Source organism: Pristiophorus japonicus, chromosome 1, assembly GCF_044704955.1.
Source record: "Pristiophorus japonicus isolate sPriJap1 chromosome 1, sPriJap1.hap1, whole genome shotgun sequence".
NCBI lineage: Eukaryota > Metazoa > Chordata > Chondrichthyes > Pristiophoridae > Pristiophorus > Pristiophorus japonicus.
In genome coordinates this window covers 470,874,141-470,891,637 of record NC_091977.1, presented here as the reverse complement: position 1 = coordinate 470,891,637, position 17,497 = coordinate 470,874,141, and the positions used below count along the sequence as shown (strand labels likewise).

The 17,497-nt window shown below is 46.2% G+C and overlaps 1 protein-coding gene across 4 annotated transcripts in view; it reads right to left on the bottom strand.

Moving 5' to 3' along the window:
- The window catches only part of ndufaf6 (NADH:ubiquinone oxidoreductase complex assembly factor 6), a 66,481-nt gene that overhangs the window by 8,325 nt on the left and 40,659 nt on the right, over positions 1-17,497 (bottom strand). For all 4 annotated transcript variants that reach the window (XM_070876352.1, XM_070876362.1, XM_070876372.1 and 1 more), the window contains one exon: positions 7,700-7,833. In XM_070876352.1, the coding sequence (XP_070732453.1) occupies positions 7,700-7,833 (134 nt within the window). The remainder of the gene's footprint in view (positions 1-7,699; positions 7,834-17,497) is intronic.

Below are 17,497 nucleotides of genomic sequence, written 5' to 3'. Positions count from 1 at the left end.
CCCAGCTCTTTACAATATACATTAACGATTTAGATGAAGGAATTGAGTGTAATATCTCCAAGTTTGCAGATGACACTAAGCTGGGTGACGGTATGAGATGCGAGGAGGACGCTAAGAGGCTGCAGGGTGACTTGGACATGTTAGGTGAGTGGGCAAATGCATGGCAGGTGCAGTATAATGTGGATAAATGTGAGGTTATCCATTTTGGGGGCAAAAACACAAGGCAGAATATTATCTGAATGGCAGCAGATTAGGAAAAGGGGTGGTGCAATGAGACCTGGGTGTTATGGTTCATCAGTCATTGAAAGTTGGCATGCAGGTACAGCAGGCAGTGAAGAAGGCAAATGGTATGTTGGCCTTCATAGCTAGTGGATTTGAGTATAGGAGCAGGGAGGTCTTAATGCAGTTGTACAGGGCCTTGATGAGGCCTCACCTGGAATATTGTGTTCAGTTTTGGTCTCCCAATCTGAGGAAGGACGTTCTTGCTATTGAGGGAGTGCAGCAAAGGTTCACCAGACTGATTCCAGGGATGGCTGAACTGACATATGAGGAGAGACTGGATCAACTGGGCCTTTATTCAAGGATGAGAGGGGATTTCATAGAAACTTATAAGATTCTGACGGGACTGGACAGGTTAGATGCGGGAAGAATGTTCCCGATGTTGGGGAAGTCCAGAACCAGGGGACACAGTCTTAGGATAAGGGGTAGGCCATTTAGGATTGAGATATGGAGAAACTTCTTCACTCAGAGTTGTCAACCTGTGGAATTCCCTGCGCAGAGTTGTTGATGCCAGTTCATTGGATATATTCAAGAGGGAGTTAGATATGGCCCTTACGATTAAGAGGGTCAAGGGGTATGGAGAGAAAGCAGGAAAGGGGTACTGAGGGAATGCTCAGCCATGATCTTATTGAATGGCGGTACAGGCTCGAAGGGCTGAATGGCCTACTCCTGCACCTATTTTTTTATGTTTCTAATGCATAATTTACAACAAACATACATTCCCTTAAGGCGCAACAATCCCACAGGAAAAGTTGTCCAATCGTGGCTAACAAGAGAAGTTAAAGATAGTATGAGATCAAAGGAAGAGGCTTTTATGTTGCCAAAAAGAGCAGTAAGCTTGAGGATTGGGAGATTTTAGAATTCAGCAAAGGAGGACCAAGAAATTGATCAAGAAAGGGAAAACAGAATACGAGTAAACTAGCGTGAGACATAAAAACAGACTGTAAAAGCTTCGATAGGTATGTACAAAATGAAAAGATCAGCAAAAGTAAATGTAGGTCCCCGACAGACTGAGACAGGAGAAATTATAATGGGGAATAAGGAAATGGCAGAGAAGTTAAACAAATACTTTGTCTGTCTTCATGGAAGAAGACACGAAAAACCTCCTGGAATTAATGGAGTATTAGGGGTCTAGAGGAATGAGGAACTGAAAAAAATTAGTAGTAGTAAAAAAATAGTACTGGAGAAATTAATGATACGGAAAGCCAATAAATCCTCTGGACCTGATGGCCTACATCATAGGGTTTTAAATGTGGTGGCTATAGATAGTGGATGCATTGGTTGTCATCTTCCAAAATTCCATAGATTCCAGAATGGTACCCGTAGATTGGAAGATAGCTAATGTAACCCCGCTGTTCAAGAAAGAAGGGAGCGGGAAAACGGGGAACTACAGACCAGTTGGCCTGACATTAGTAGGGAAAATGCTAGAATCTATTATTAAGGACGTGGTAACATAGTACTTACAAAATAATAATAGGATTGGGCAGAGTCGACACGGATTTATGAAAGGGAAATCATGTTTGACAAATCTGTTCTAGTTACAATCTCAAACAACTATAAGAATAGATAAAGGGGAACCAGTAGATGCCGTGTATTTGGATTTTCAGAAGGCATTCGATAAGGTGCCACACGAGATTATTGAACAAAATTAGGGCCCATGGGATTGGGGGTAATATACTAGCATGGATTGAGGATTGGTTAACGGACAGAAAACAGAGTGTAGGAATAAATAGGCCATTTTTGGGTTGGCAGGCTGTAACTAATGGGGCGCCGCAAAGATCGGTGCTTGGGCCCCAGCTATTCACAATCCATGGACTCAATTTTCGCCAATGCCGTTTTTTTGGCATATTTCAAGAGTTGCCCATTTTTTTGGGCCCGACTACTCCAAAAAGAGGTGAAAGTTACCTCGTTCTAATTTTTGAAATTGGCGTCGCACAGCTTGTCCTTTCTCTTCCGGGCGGGGGGTGGATCCTAATGTCTGCGCTGGAAAAAAAAAAGATGCACCCTGCCCCCCCCCCACTTCTGCTCAGGCGCAAAAAAAAAGACATTTTTACATGACTGCTATGGGTGTGCATGCCGAGTACACCTCCCGGACTGCATTCAGCCATTTTTGAAGAGCCAGTTGTGTGTGAGAACTTTAATTCTGAGTGATGTGTGAAAACTTAAAATCGGAGTTGCAATATACGACGCGGCTCAAGGACCAAGAATTTCTTACAGGATAAAGTGGAGGCACTAGTTAATGTGATTGAGACCAGATGGCACGAGCTGGACACCAGCAGAGGTCAAATATTTCACCAATAGAAATGAAGTAACGCTGGAACCAACTTGCAGAAGATACTGTGCAATGGTGACCACCACAAGGTCCGAATGCCAGTGCAAAAAGAATTGGTCAAGTAGTTAGTGCAAGTAACATTATCATTTATTCACTGGAAATGCAATTGTAAATGTGACCATCTGTCTGTTCCACCCAGCAGAAAGACACCCTCTCTAAAAAGTTATTTTCATCTTTGCAGGGGAAGGTGGCGCACAAGAGAACTCAAACAGGAGGAGGCCTGGCAAATCTGCACCCACTGACACCTGTGGAAGACAGGATCGCTGCTTTGATGGGTCCTGCCTGGAGAATAGCAACCACCACTGCAGAAGCTGGGCCCACACTCGAAGGTAAGTCCTGCAAATTCCACAGTCCGGCTAGCCATGCTTCGGTTCATGGCGATGTCTCTGTCAGCTACGCTTCCATTGATGCAATGTGCTATCATTCGTGGTCTTTCAAATGAGCCTGCTGTCTGCGCTGTGTGAGCCTACTCATGCCATCCTGCCCCCTCCCCTGCTGCTAACCATTTGTCTGTTCTGTTATATTTTTCCGAACTTGAGGCCAACCCTGACAAGGCTGAAGCCAATGCAGAAGAAGGTTCAGACCCGGACGAGCCTGAAAAGGAGAACATCTTCCAATCCAACCTACCAGACCAAGAGCATGGGGGTGAGGGGAGGATGAAGCCCCCACTGTTGTACTCACTCTGGAGGAGGTGCTGGTGTCATCCATTGAGGTGCCAGCCCTTTTCCTGAGTGGTGTGAGTGGTGGGATATTTCATGGTTTCAGAGTCCGAGGCTGCGGCTTCCAGTGGGGTACAGCAAGCCACACCCAGGGCCCCACCATGCAAGGCTGCGGGTCCCAGTGGGATGCAGCGAACCACACTCAGGGTGAGGAGGGGAAGGAGAGCTCAACAGCGCTCTCCTGAGGTGCAGGATGTAACAGATGTGGTTCGGATGATGACAATGAGTGGGGAGAGCATTGACCTTACGCGATCACTCCTGGGATGGGTGATGAGGTATCGGGACTGTCGGGAGAAGTAACAACACTCTCATGAGAAATAGGAACACTGTCCGGGCACATTACGGAGGAAATATCGCAGGTAGTTGAGACGCTGTCGGGGCACGAGAGAGGGAATGTCGGAGTTAGCTGCTGTAATAAGGGAACACACCCATACCCCACGGCCATTGACGGAATCAACTGCCACTCCCACTCCAATCCCCAGACCGAGCTCTGAAGAGGTCCAAGACGGGCCTTCCACATTATCGCCTGCCCACGCCCCTCCATCAAGAAATGCGCATGACCCAAGATGCTCGAAAGAATAAGCTTGGTACCCACCCAACAAAGGCTGCGCCTGCGGGTAGGGGTGGAGTCACCAAGCCCAAATGCAGCAGTGTGGCCTTAGAATAAGGGGGAGGAGAGATGGGTGCAGCCTTTTTTTGCTGCTGCTGTTATTATTATTGTTGTTGTTACTGTTCTCAAATTAAGTTTTTTGTAAGTGATGTAAATTTACAAGTTTAAAAGTTTGTAAGTGATCTTTACTGAATACTTGAAAGTTTAATACAAGAATATTTTTATTAAAGTACAAATAAGTTAAACTTTTGCACAAAATATATTTTAAATTATAACTAAATCATTTACATTATTTGTTCCATTAACACAACACAACATTACGGAACATGGTCCATTTGGAATAATTGCCGTTGAGCCTTCAGGCAGCAAAGCATTCACGGATGAGCTGCTGGTGCAAGGCTCAAGCAATTGTTAAAGGGGCACAACAGCCCGCCCTCCTCTGCCGGTTATGCTCCGGGTTCTGATAGTTGCATGGCTTCCTCATCCTCCTCCTCCTCATCAGCCACTCTACCATCAGGTGCTGCTGCCTCATGATGGCCAAGTTATGCAGGATGCAGCAGACAACAGTGAACTGACCAACAATCTGAGGGGAATATTACAAGTAGCCTACGAAATGGTCCAGGCATCGGAATTGCTACTTCAAGATGCCAATGATCCTCTCTATTATGCTGCGCGTCGCAATGGGCGACATTGTATTCTCGCTCAGCTTCCGTCCGGGTTACGCGTAGGGGCAAAACGAGCCAGGTGGCGAGGCCATACCCTTTGTCCCCCAGCAGCTAGCTCTGCCCTTCTGGCTGCTACTGAAACATGCATCATAAATATAGCATGCATCTGAAATATAGCGCTCTCGCGTAGGACGAACACATCATGGGTGCTCCCAGGATATCTCGCATCAACTGCCATGATGCAATGCACGTTGTCACAGACGAGCTGCACGTTCACGGAGTGGAAGCCTTTTCTGTTCCTGTACATCTCGGAATCCTCCAAAGGTGCTCGCAAGACGACGTGGGTACAATCAATGCAGCCCTGTACCTTTGGGAACCCAACAATCCTGGAGAAGCCCACAGCCCTGTCACGCATTGCTTGGGTGGTCATGCGGAACTTTATATAGTCATTCCTCCGGGCATATAGTGCAGCAGTCACCTGCCGAATGCAGATATGTGTTGCATGTTGAGAAATGGTACACACATTCCCAGTTATGGCCTGGAATGATCCAGATGCATAAAAAGAAATTGCAGCTGGAACCTTTACTTCAACTGACCCTGATGCTTCGAGGGTGCAGGTCTATTTTTATTAACTCTCAGATCTTGGTTACAACTACTTTGCGGAAATGTAGCCCTCTGACACAGTCTACATCACTCAGGTGCAGCTATGAACGCCTGTCTCGAAATACCCGATGTGGGCAAGGCCTCCTGCCCATCATCCTACGTGCTCAGAGATTCCGCAGTGATGATGCCTAATCAATCTTCTCCTCCACAGCACCATCATGCAGAAGGCTTGCACGAGGTATGGCATTGTCAATATTGCACCCATAATTTAATTGTAGCTTTGCAACAAGCTCAAAACAGCAGGACAAAGCACTCGCACTTTCTTTCCTCTCTCTCTCCAAGGTGCACGCCCTAGTATGGACCACACCCTGGTCGGCCGGCAAAATCACTCCCTCACCCGGACACAGAGGCTCGGCTTCCACCCGCCCACTCCTGCCTGCCTGCCTACCCCCGGGCTACTTTTGAAGTTGTTGTATAGCTCAAGGGTTCTCATCCTTTATCATCATCATCATCATCATAGGCAGTCCCTCGGGATCGAGAAAGACTTGCTTCCACTCCTGAAGTGATTTTTTTGGTGGCTGAAAAGTCCAATACGAGAGCCACAGACTCTGTCACAGGTGGGACAGAGAGTCGTTGAGGGGAGGGGTGGGTGGAACTGGTTTGCCGCACGCTCTTTCCGTTGCCTTGATTTCTGCATGCTCTCCGCGTTGAGACTCGAGGTGCTCTGCGCCCTCTCAAATACACTTCCTCCACTTAGGGCGGTCTTGGGCCAGGGACTCCCAGATGTCAGTGGGGATGTCGCACTTTATCAGGGAGGCTTTGAGGGTGTCCTTGTAGCGTTTCCGCTGCCCACCTTTAGCTTGTTTGTCGTGAAGGAGCTCCAAGTTTATATAAGTAGCTGGCAGTTCAGTTTGGCTTTCAACCCCCCACCCCGCCGCCCCCCCAAGCCTCTTTTGAAGTCGAGCACCAAGTCCGTATCTGAGCGAGGGAATGATTCTGCCGGCCGACGCTCCGACCCTTGAGCCCGGTGAGGAGCCTTTCGGTGGTGGGGTGATACTTTGAAAAAAATCAAAACTTAAAGAATTTTTCTTAAGTGCCCAGAAGTTTTTTTTGAGAGTGGTCACATACGCTGTCCTAGGAAAAATATAAGTTGGCCAAACTTGCTTCAATGTGAAAAACTGGCGCAGACATCAGGTTACACCTGCTATGACGCAAAAAAATCATAACCTAAAAAAATTGTACCTAACTGAAATACGCTGGCACAGAAACTTTGGGGAAACTTGGAGATTTTTATTTACTCCCAAAAAAAAGTTGCACGCCAATAAAACAGCGCAGATAATTGGGGAAAATTGAGCCCAAAAATGATTTAGATGAGGGGACCAAATGTAATATATCCAAGTTTGCTGATGATACAAAGCTAGGTAGGTATATAAATTGTGAGAAGGATGAATAGAGGCTTCAAGGGGATATAGACAGGCTAAGTGAGTGGGCAAGAACATGGCAAACAAAATATGTGGAGAATTGTGAAGTTATCCACTTTGTAGGAAAATTAGAAAGCAGGGATTTTTTTTTAAATTGTGAGATTAAAAAATGTTGGTGTTCAGAAGGATCTGAGTGTCCTTGTATACTAATCACAAAGTTAACATGCATGTACAGAAAGCAATTAAGAAAGCAAATGGAATGTTGGCCTTTCATAAAGGAGGGTCTGAGTACAAGAGTAAAGATGTCTTACTGCAATTATATAAGGCCCTGGTGAGACCGCACCTCAAGTATTGTGTACAGTTTTAGTCTCCTTACCTAAGGAAGGATACACTGGTCATTGAAGGAATGCAACGAAGGTTCATTAGATTGATTCCCAGGATGGGGGGATTGTCCTATGAGGAGAGATTGAGTAGACTCGGCTTATATTCTCTCGAGTTTAGAAGAATGAGAGGTAATCTCATTGAAACATACAAAACTCTTGCAGGGCTTGACAGGGTAGATGCAGGGAGGATGTTTTCTCTGGCTGGGAAGCCTAGAACCAGGGGGTCACTGTCTCAGAATAAAGGGTCAGCCATTTAGGACTGAGATGAGGAGAAACTTCTTCACTCAGAGGGTGGTGAATCTTTGGAATTCTCTACCCCAGAGAGCTGTTGAGACTCAATCTTTGAATATATTAAAGCAGAGATAGATAGATTTTTGGGTATTAAGGGAATTAAGGAATATGGGGGTAGTGCAGGAAAGTGGAGTTAAGGTAGAAGATAAGCCATGATCTCAATGAATGGCGGAGCAGACTCGAGCAGCCGGATGGTCTACTCCTGGCTCCTAATTCTTATGTTCTTGCGTGTCTGTCAGTTTACTCAACCGTTGCAAGTTTCTACTTTTTCCACAAAAAAAATGAACTTGAGGAAAAGCAACAAATCATTTGCACCATCTCTAGATAAACACAATGATGTAATCACCAAAGAATTTAAAAGATGATGAATAGTTTTCAAAAAGTGAAACACATTACCAGCAGACAAATGTCCAGTGGAAGGTAAACTTTTCGTCGCACACTATGATAAGGAGTTGCACGTAGACATGTCACTATTCCCTGAGCTTTCCCGATATGGCTGGCTGCATGATCCGAGTGGATATCCTTTACACCTGTTAAAAAAACAAAAACAGCCGATTACCGGTAAGAAGGAACACCAATTAATAAACACCTAGATTAATAAGACTCCCAAGGACAGTTATCTAACAAGATGCAAGTAAATTATCATAATCGACAGTTCCTCAAAATCGAGGAAGACTTGCTTCCATTCTAAAAATGTTCTCAGGTGACTGTACAGTCCAATACAGGAATCATTTCTGTCACAGGTAGATCAGACTGTTGTTGAAGGAAAGGGTGGGTGGGGAGTCTGGTTTGCCGCACGCTCCTTCCGACATAAAAGATGTAGCTAATTATACCTCCATGACTGCCTCAGTTCATCTGCTGCTGAAACTGTCATTCATGCCTTTGTCACCTCTAAACTCAGCTATTCCAATGCTCTCCTGGCTGGCTTCCCATTCACCATAAATTTCAGTTCATCCAAAACTCTGCTCCTCATATCCTATCCTGCACCACGGCCCGCTCAGCCATCAACCCGGCGTTCACTGGCCTACAGAGGCAAAATAGATTAAAAACCCAGGCCAATGTGGGGGAAAATAAATCTGGGAAATTCCTCACCGACCCATCTAGGCGATCGAAACTAGTCTGGCCATTAAATTCCTTGCAATACCTACTTTCTGAAAGAGGTGATCTCCACTGCAGCCAGAAACAAATCCAGCTTTTGCTTGAAGAAATTCAGTGAGTCTGCACCACATGAAAGGGTAGCTTGCTCCAGAGGTCAACTATTCTGTGAAAAGAACCATCTCCTGACATCTAACCTAGATCTAGCCTTATGCAACTTAAATTTATGCCCCCTGGTCTTGCCTCGCCTGTTCAACTGAAATCAACTGTCAGCTGGAACACTAGCTGTCATTATCTTATAAACCTCAATCAGATCCCCACTAAGTCTATACTGCTCTAAGATAAAGAGTCCCAACTCTTTTAACCTATCATGATAACCAAGATGCTTTAGACTTGGAATTAGTCTAGTGGCTCTCTTCTGCATCCTTTCCAGAGCCTCAATATCACCCACCATGTGAGGAGACTAAAACTGGTCACAGTATTCCAAGTGCGGCCGGACCAAGGTCTTGTACAAGGACAAAACAGTACGCCTCGTTTTTTTCACAAGTGTCCTATGTATACACCCCAACACCCTATTTGCTCCAGCTATCACTGCACGGCATTGCTCGTGTACTTTTAAGGATGTATGTACTAGAATGCCCAAATCTCTTTCTATCTCCACCATCTTTAATACCTTTCCATGGAGGGTGTATGAATGTTGAGCATTTGCCCTGCCCACATGCATAACACTGCACTTATCGAAGTTATAAGGAGGACACAAACAACTTATAAAAGGGGTCAGAGGGTCTAGTAAGAAGGAGGAACTGAGGGAAATCCTTATTAGTCAGGAAATTGTGTTGGGGAAATTGATGGGATTGAAGGTCGATAAATCCCCAGGGCCTGCATCCCAAAGTACTAAAGGAGGTGGCCTTGGAAATAGCGGATGCATTGACAGTTATTTTCCAACATTCCATAGACTCTGGATCAGTTTCTATGGAGTGGAGGGTAGCCAATGTAACCCCACTTTTTAAAAAAAGAGGGAGAGAGAAAACACGGAATTATAGACCGGTCAGCCTGACATCGGTAGTGGGTAAAATGATGGAATCAATTATTAAGGATGTCATAGCAGCGCATTTGGAAAGAGGTGACATAATGGGTCCAAGTCAGCATGGATTTGTGAAAGGGAAATCATGCTTGACAAATCTAATGTAAGTTTTTGAGGATGTTTCCAGTAGAGTGGACAAGGGAGAACCAGTGGTGTATTTGGACTTTCAGAAGGCTTTCGACAAGGTCCCACACAAGAGATTAATGTGCAAAGTTAAACCACATGGGATTGGGGGTAGTATGATGACGTGGATTGAGAACTGGTCGGCAGACAGGAAGCAAAGAGTAGGAGTAAAAGGGTACTTTTCAGAATGGCAGGCAGTGACTAGTGGGATACAGCAAGGTTCTGTGCTGGGGCCACAGTTGTTTACATTGTACATTAATGATTTAGACGAGAGGATTAAACATAGTATCTCCAAATTTGCAGATGACACTAAGTTGGGTGGCAGTGTGAGCTGCGAGGAGGATGCTATGAGGCTGCAGAGTGACTTGGATAGGTTAGGTGAGTGGGCAAATGCATGGCAGATGAAGTATAATGTGGATAAATGTGAGGTTATCCACTTTGGTGGTAAAAACAGAGAGACAGACTATTATCTGAATGGTGACAGATTAGGAAAAGGGGAGGTGCAACGAGACCTGGGTGTCATGGTACATCAGTCATTGAAGGGTGGCATGCAGGTACAGCAGGCGGTTAAGAAAGCAAATGGCATGTTGGCCTTTATAGCGAGGGGATTTGAGTACAGGGGCAGGGAGGTGTTACTACAGTTGTACATAGCCTTGGTGAGGCCACACCTGGAGTATTGTGTACAGTTTTGGTCTCCTTACTTGAGGAAGGACATTTTTGCTATTGAGGGAGTGCAGCAAAGGTTCACCAGACTAATTCTCGGGACTGACATATTAAGAAAGACTGGATTAACTGGGCTTGTATTCACTGGAGTTCAGATGAATGAGAGGGGATCTCAGAAACATTTAAAATTCTGATGGGTTTAGACAGGTTAGATGCAGGAAGAATGTTCCCAATGTTGGGGAAGTCCAGAACCAGGGGTTAGAGTCTAAGGATAAGGGGTAAGCCATTTAGGACCGAGATGAGGAGAAACTTCCTTCACCCAGAGAGTGGTGAACCTGTGGAATTCTCTACCACAGAAAGTTGTTGAGGCCAATTCACTGAATATATTCAAAAAGGAGTTAGCTGTAGTCCTTACTACTAGGGGGATCAAGAGGTATGGCGAGAAAGCAGGAATGGGGTACTGAAGTTGCATGTTCAGCCATGAACTCATTGAATGGCGGTGCAGGCTCGAAGAGCCTCCTCCTGCACCTATTTTCTATGTTTCTATACATCATTTTCCAATCATGAGCCCAGTCTCCCAACATCTTAAGATCTGCCTGAATCAGACGAGCCTCTTGTGCAGTTCTAGTATTCGTACAGATCTTGGTATCATCTGCGAATTGTGCCGCCAATCCCTGAATCCAGATCATTAATAAAAACAGTAAGAAGCAACAGTCCCAACACTGATCTCAGCGAGACACCACTTGTGACCAGTCTCCAAATGGATCCTAATCCATCTATAGCTACTCTTTGCTTGCATCCTGCCAGCCAGTTCTGAATCCAGCTCAATATATTTCCACTAATACAAGAGGCTCCGATCTTAGAGAAGCCTCTTATGCGGTACCTTGTCAAAAACTTTTTGGAAATTGAAGTAGACAAAGTCTAACTGGTCTTCACTCATCTACCAACTTTGTAACTTTTTCAAAAAATACAATTAGATTTGTGAGACATGACCTCTTTTTTATGAAGCCATGTTGGGTGTCCCGAATATGTCCCTCCCTATCCAAGTATTCATATATTGCATCCCTTATGATTCTTTGAAGCATCTTACTTATTACTGATGTTAAACTGATAGGCATATAGTTACCCGGGTCTGCCTTGTCACTTTTAAACATGGGGACTACATTAGTCTCCTTACAATCGGTAGGAACCATTTCAAAGTGCAGTAAGCTATTAAAAATACAGGCCAGGGGCTCGCACAGCACATGCCTTATCTCCCGGAGGACCCTTGGGTGGATATCATCCGGCCCTGCTGCTCTATCTATTTTTAAGTTCTTAATTCTTTCTAAAACAATATGCTTATCTATGTTCATGTTACTGATAAAACTATTATTAAATTCTAATATTCGAGCATCATCTTCAAGGATGAATACTGATGCAAAGTATTGATTTAATATTTCTGCCGCACTCAGGGAATCATTTGTAGTGATGGGCAAGAGGAACTTAGTGCAGAATAGGATACATGTGACAGAGTTTTAGATAAGTTGGAGTTTGTGGAGGATAGAGGATGGAAGACTGGCAAGCAAAGTTAGAGTATTCAAGTCTGGAGTGACAAAGTCATACTGCACTAGGAGCTGAAGTAGTGACTCAAGGCAGACATTTTTGTGGAGGTGGAAGTAAATGGTCTTGGTGATAATAGAATGTGGGATTTAAAGCTCAGTTCAGTTTTGAACAAATAGACTACATTTCAGCCTGAGTGTAGATGGGAAGGTGATGGAGTCAGTGGCAAGAATTACATAGAAATTGCAATTCGGGCTGCTCGGCCAAACTAGTCCTTTTGCCTTCAACTATCTTACCTAATCTTAAAATATTGGCATTGTCTCTGCTTTAATCACTAACTCTGGCAGTGCAATCCACAGCCTCACAACCCTTTCTGCAAAGATGTTTTACCTACTCTGTCCTATGTCCCTGTGTTCCAGACCCTTGGACCTGATGGCTTGCATCCGAGGGTCCTAAAAGAAGTGGCTGCAAAGATAATGGCTGCACTGGTTGTAATCTACCAAAATTTCCTGGATTCTGGGGAGGTCCCAGTGAATTGGAAAACCGCAAATGTAATGCCCCTATTTAAAAAAGGAGGCAGACAGAAAGCAGGAAACTATAGCCTAACATATGTCATTGGGAAAATGCTGGAGTCCATTATTAAGGAAGCAGCAGGAGGACATTTAGAAAAGCATAATTCAATCAAACAGAGTCAGCATGAAAGGGAAGTCATGTTTGACAAATTTACTGGAGTTCTTCGAGGATGTAACAAGCAGGGTGGATAAGGGGGAACCAGTGGATGTGGTGTATTTAGATTTCCAGAAGGCATTCGATAAGGTGCCACATATAAGGTTACTGCACAAGATAAAAGTTCATGGGGTTGGGGGTAATATATTAGCATGGATTGAGGATTGGCTAACTAACAGGAAACAGAGAGTCGGGATAAATGGGTCATTTTCTGGTTGGCAAACAGTAACTAGTGGGGTGCCACAGGGATTGGTGCTGGGGCCTCAACTATTTACAATCTATATTACTGATTTGGATGAAGGGACCGAGTGTAATGTAGCCAAGTTTACTGATGATACAAAGATGGGTGGGAATGCAAATTGTGAGGAGGACACACAGAATATGCAGAGGGATATAGACAGGCTAAGTGAGTGGGCAAACATTTGGCAGATGGAGTATAATGGAGGAAAATGTGAGGTTATCCACCTTTGCAGAAAAAATAGAAAAGCAAATTATAATTTAAATGGAGAAAAATTGCCAAGTGCTTCAGTAGAGAGGGACCTGGGGGTCCTTGTGCATGAAACACAAAAAGTTAGTATGCAGGTACAGCAAGTAATCAGGAAGGCAAATGGAATGTTGGCCTTTATTGCAAGGGGGATAGAGTATAAAAGCAGAGAAATCCTGCTACAGCTGTACAGAGTATTGGTGAGGCCAAACCTGGAGTACTGCGTACAGTTTTGGTCTCCGTATTTAAGGAAGGATATACTTGCATTAGAGGCTGTTCAGAGAAGGTTCATTAGGTTGATTCTGGAGATGAGGGGTTGACATGAAGATAGGTTCAGTAGGTTGGGACTATACTCATTGGAGTTCAGAAAAATGAGAGGTGATCTTATCAAAACATATAAGATAATGAGAGGGCTCGACAAGTTGGATGTAGAGAGGATATTTCCAATCATAGGGGAAAATAAAACTAGGGGACATAGGGCCCAACTTTGGCCATGACTTGCATCAATTTTTTTTGGAGTCAGTTGTTTTTCTGGCGTAAGTAAAAAAAATGCCATTTTCCCCAAAAAATTTGCTTCAGATTAAATCAGTTAGATACGATTTTTTTTAGGTCAGTTTTTTTTTTCCCCAAAAGGGGGCGTTCCCAGACACTTACATCGGTTTTGGCCATTTATGCCACTTTGGCCAGCAAAAACTTACTCCAAATCAACTTAGGTCAGCGTATGTGGCCAGCTCTGAAAAACCTTGCGAGCAGTGAAGAAAAAGCAGCGCACATTTGGCAGACATTAGGGCAGGAATAGGGGAGGGAAGGGAACTGGACAGGACCTCAACAACCAAGCACCAAACATTGCAAGGAAAAGCTCAAACAATTAAAGTACTTATAAAAATGAGGTAAATCCTACCACGATGACACCGGGGGAGGCTGCTATGCAGAGTGACCGGAGAAATGAGAGCTGCTGGTTGGCCAGTCGATGCGGGAGGTCACTTGGCCAGGGATAGGGTGCAGCGAGATCGGAGCACCCCTTCAGCCAGGGATAGGGGCTGCGAGCATCGGGTCCTGCTCACAGCCCGCAGGGAGGGCAGGAGCGCAAACTTCACTGCGCATGCGTGCAGGTTCTGGCACTGTTTTCGGCGCTGGCCTGTTGCTCCGCCCCCCACTTCAGAATGCACACCACGCCGGGACTCCAGGGACTCGGAAGAGTGGCCAGAATGGGGCCCCTTTTTTCCGTCGCCGTTTCTAGCGCGAAATGTCAGCGCACTTAAGGTAAGTGTGCCGAAAAAAGGGGTTGGGCAAAGTTGGGCCCTAAGTCTTAGAATAAGGAGCCACCCATTTAAAACTGAGATGAGGAGGAATTACTTCTCTGAGGGTTGTAAATCTGTGGAATTCTCCAGAGAGCTGTGGAGGCTGGGTCATTGAATATAATTAAGGCGGAGATAGACAGATTTTTGAGCGATAAGGGAATAAAAGGTTATGGTGAGAGGGCAGGGAAATGGAATGGAGTCCACGATCAGATCAGCCATGATCTTATTAGGCCTAGGCCTGAGATATTCAGGTTCAGGACACCTGGGGCTCCCTGGAAACTACACGTGTGTGTGGATGCGGATAACCTCCTCGGACCCCGCCGAAAGGACCACGCACCGGCCTGCTTCTATCGCGGGCCAAAGGGACCCCGCACCGACCCGCTTCTACCCCGGGCTGAAAGGACCACAGGGCCCGCTGGCTATTCTGGGCCCGCCGGGACCCGGCGACTCTTCTGGGGCCCACCGGCTCTTCCGGAGCCCGCCGGCTCTTCCGGGGCCCGCCAACGACAATGAGGACGCTGGGGTGGAGTGTTCCAGCAGTACTGCGAGACATTCTGCCCGGGGCCGGCACCGAACCAGCCAAAGGACACCGGGGCCGGCACCAAACCGGCCGAAGGGACTCAATTTTTAAACTTTTAAACTTCTTAAATAATTCGGGAAAACTTTTACATTTTTTAATCGACTTGGAGAACTTTTTTTTCTACAACTTTTAATCAACTCTTAATCTATTTATTAAACCTTCAATCAACCTGTGTAACTTTAAAAGAAAATAATTTGGAAATACTTTTAACTTCTTAAACTTTTAAAACAACTTGGAAACCTCTGGTGAAATTTTTAACCTTGGAAGAAATTTTCCAAACATCCCTCAGAACCCCAGCGGGCAGCTGACCTTTCCCAATGCCTGCCCCCGAACCAAGCTTTGGGCCATCTACCATCAATGGCGCTACTTGGCGCTGAGCTTGCGATCAACATCTCGCCGTAAGCAATTAAGCTTATACAGCAGTGCCTAGTCTCCAGTCGTCATGGACCCCCTTGACACTGGACCAAGACCTTGCTCAGCTAAGCCGGTGTGGTTGCCGGTGTGCAGCGGCCACCCCATGTTAAAAGAACTCACACACAGGCATCTTCCACTTCGCCAATATGAAATTCGGGACCTGGAACGTCTGGACCCTCGTGGACGATTCCAACAGCAACAGGCCAGAACGCCGCACCGCCATAGTTGCCCGGGAACTCAGACATTTTGACATTGATATCGCCGCCCTAAGCGAGACCCGGCAGGCAGGGGAAGGCCAGCTCAAGGAACATGGTGGAGGTTACACCTTCTTCTGGAAAGGAAAACCAGAGGAAGAATGCCGCCTTCATCGAGTCAGCTTCGTCGTCAAAAATGAACAGGTTATCCGCCTCAAAGACCCCCCTATGCGGCTAACGAACGCCTCATGACTCTTCGCCTTACCCTATCCCGGAACCAATGTACCACAGTCACAACGCGTATGCCCCAACACTCAATGCAGCAGATGAGGTGAAAGAGGGTTTTTATTCCAACCTCGAGACATCCCTGTCCCATGTCCCCGCGGGCGATAAATTGATCCTCCTAGATGACTTTAATGCCAGGGTCGGCAAAGACACAGTCCTCTGGGGAGGCGTGATTGACAGAAAGGTGGTAGGGAAAGCCAACTCCAGTGGTACCCTACTCCTGACAAAATGTCTAGAACACAAACTCATCACCAACACCTTGTTCCGCCAGAGGGACAAATACAAGGCATCGTGGCAACACCCTCGCTCCAACCTGCTCGACTACATCATCGTCCGATCCAGGGATCGCAAGGATATGCACATCACCCGTGCCATGACAGGAGCTGACGACTGCTGGACAGACCATCCCCTAATCCAATCCATCATCAATATAAACATAGCCCCAAAGCAGAGGGGACAGCAGAAGCAGTGCCGCAAAAAGATTACTGCCGGGGCACTTAAAGACCCAGCTAAGAGAGCCCTCTGCAGCCAGCGTCTCACAGCTAATCTGGCATGCCTTGATGACGCTGAGATGCTGAATGCCCACAGCGCTTGGTCTGCCTTCCAGGTCTCCATAACCAGTGCCTGTGAAGAGACACTTGGTTACTCAGCCAGAAAACACCATAACTGGTTTGATGAAAATGATCAGGGGATCCAAGAACTAATAGATCGTAAGCACAGAGCATTTCTGAGCCTCAAGCAACAACCCAATCGGGAGCTGCAAAGCAATGTTACAGACAGCTCAAGGCTGAGGTCCAACAAAAAACCCGGGACCTAAAGAACAGGTGGTGGATGGAGAAAGCACAGGAGATACAACAACTGGCCGACAGCCACGATATGCAAGGATTCTTCATTGCAGTCAAGACCACCTACGGTCCCAACTCCCAAAGCCCAACCCCACTCCTGGCTGTCAGGGCCCGCTGGAAGGAGCACTTTGAAGATCTCCTCAATCGAGACTCTGCCTTTGACTCGAGTGCACTCAACTCCATCCCGCAGCATGCGACCTGTCACCACCTCAGTTGCACGAGGTAGGCAAAGCCATAAAACAGCTCAAGAGTAACAAGGCTACGGGTGCGGATAGAATTCCTGTTGAGGCGCTAAAGTATGGCGGAGAGGCGCTGTTGGCGTGGATACATGACTTCATCCCTCTCATTTGGAGGGAGGAGAGCATGCCATGAGATCTCAGAGATGCAGTGATCGTGACCATCTTTAAAAAGGGGGACAAGTCCGACTGCGGCAACTACAGGGGAATCTCCCTGCTATCGGCCACTGGGAAGGTTATCGCTAGAGTTCTGCTCAACCGTCTTCTCCCTGTGGCCGAGGAGCCCCTCCCGGAATCACCGTGCGGATTTCGTCCCTTATGGAGCACAACGGACTTGATCCTTGCAGCGCAACAGCTGCAGGAAAAATGCAGGGAGCAGTGCCAGCCCTTATACATGGCCTCTTTCGATCATACAAAGGCCTTTGACACTGTCAACCGTGAGGGCTGATGGGGCATCCTCCTCCATTTTGGATGCCCCCAAAAGTTTGTCAACATCCTTCGCCTGCTCCACGACGACATGCGGGCCATGATCCTTACCAGTGATTCCATTACAGATCCAATCCACATCCAGACTGGGGTCAACATGGCTGAGTCATCGCTCCAACCCTTTTCTCAATCTTCTCTC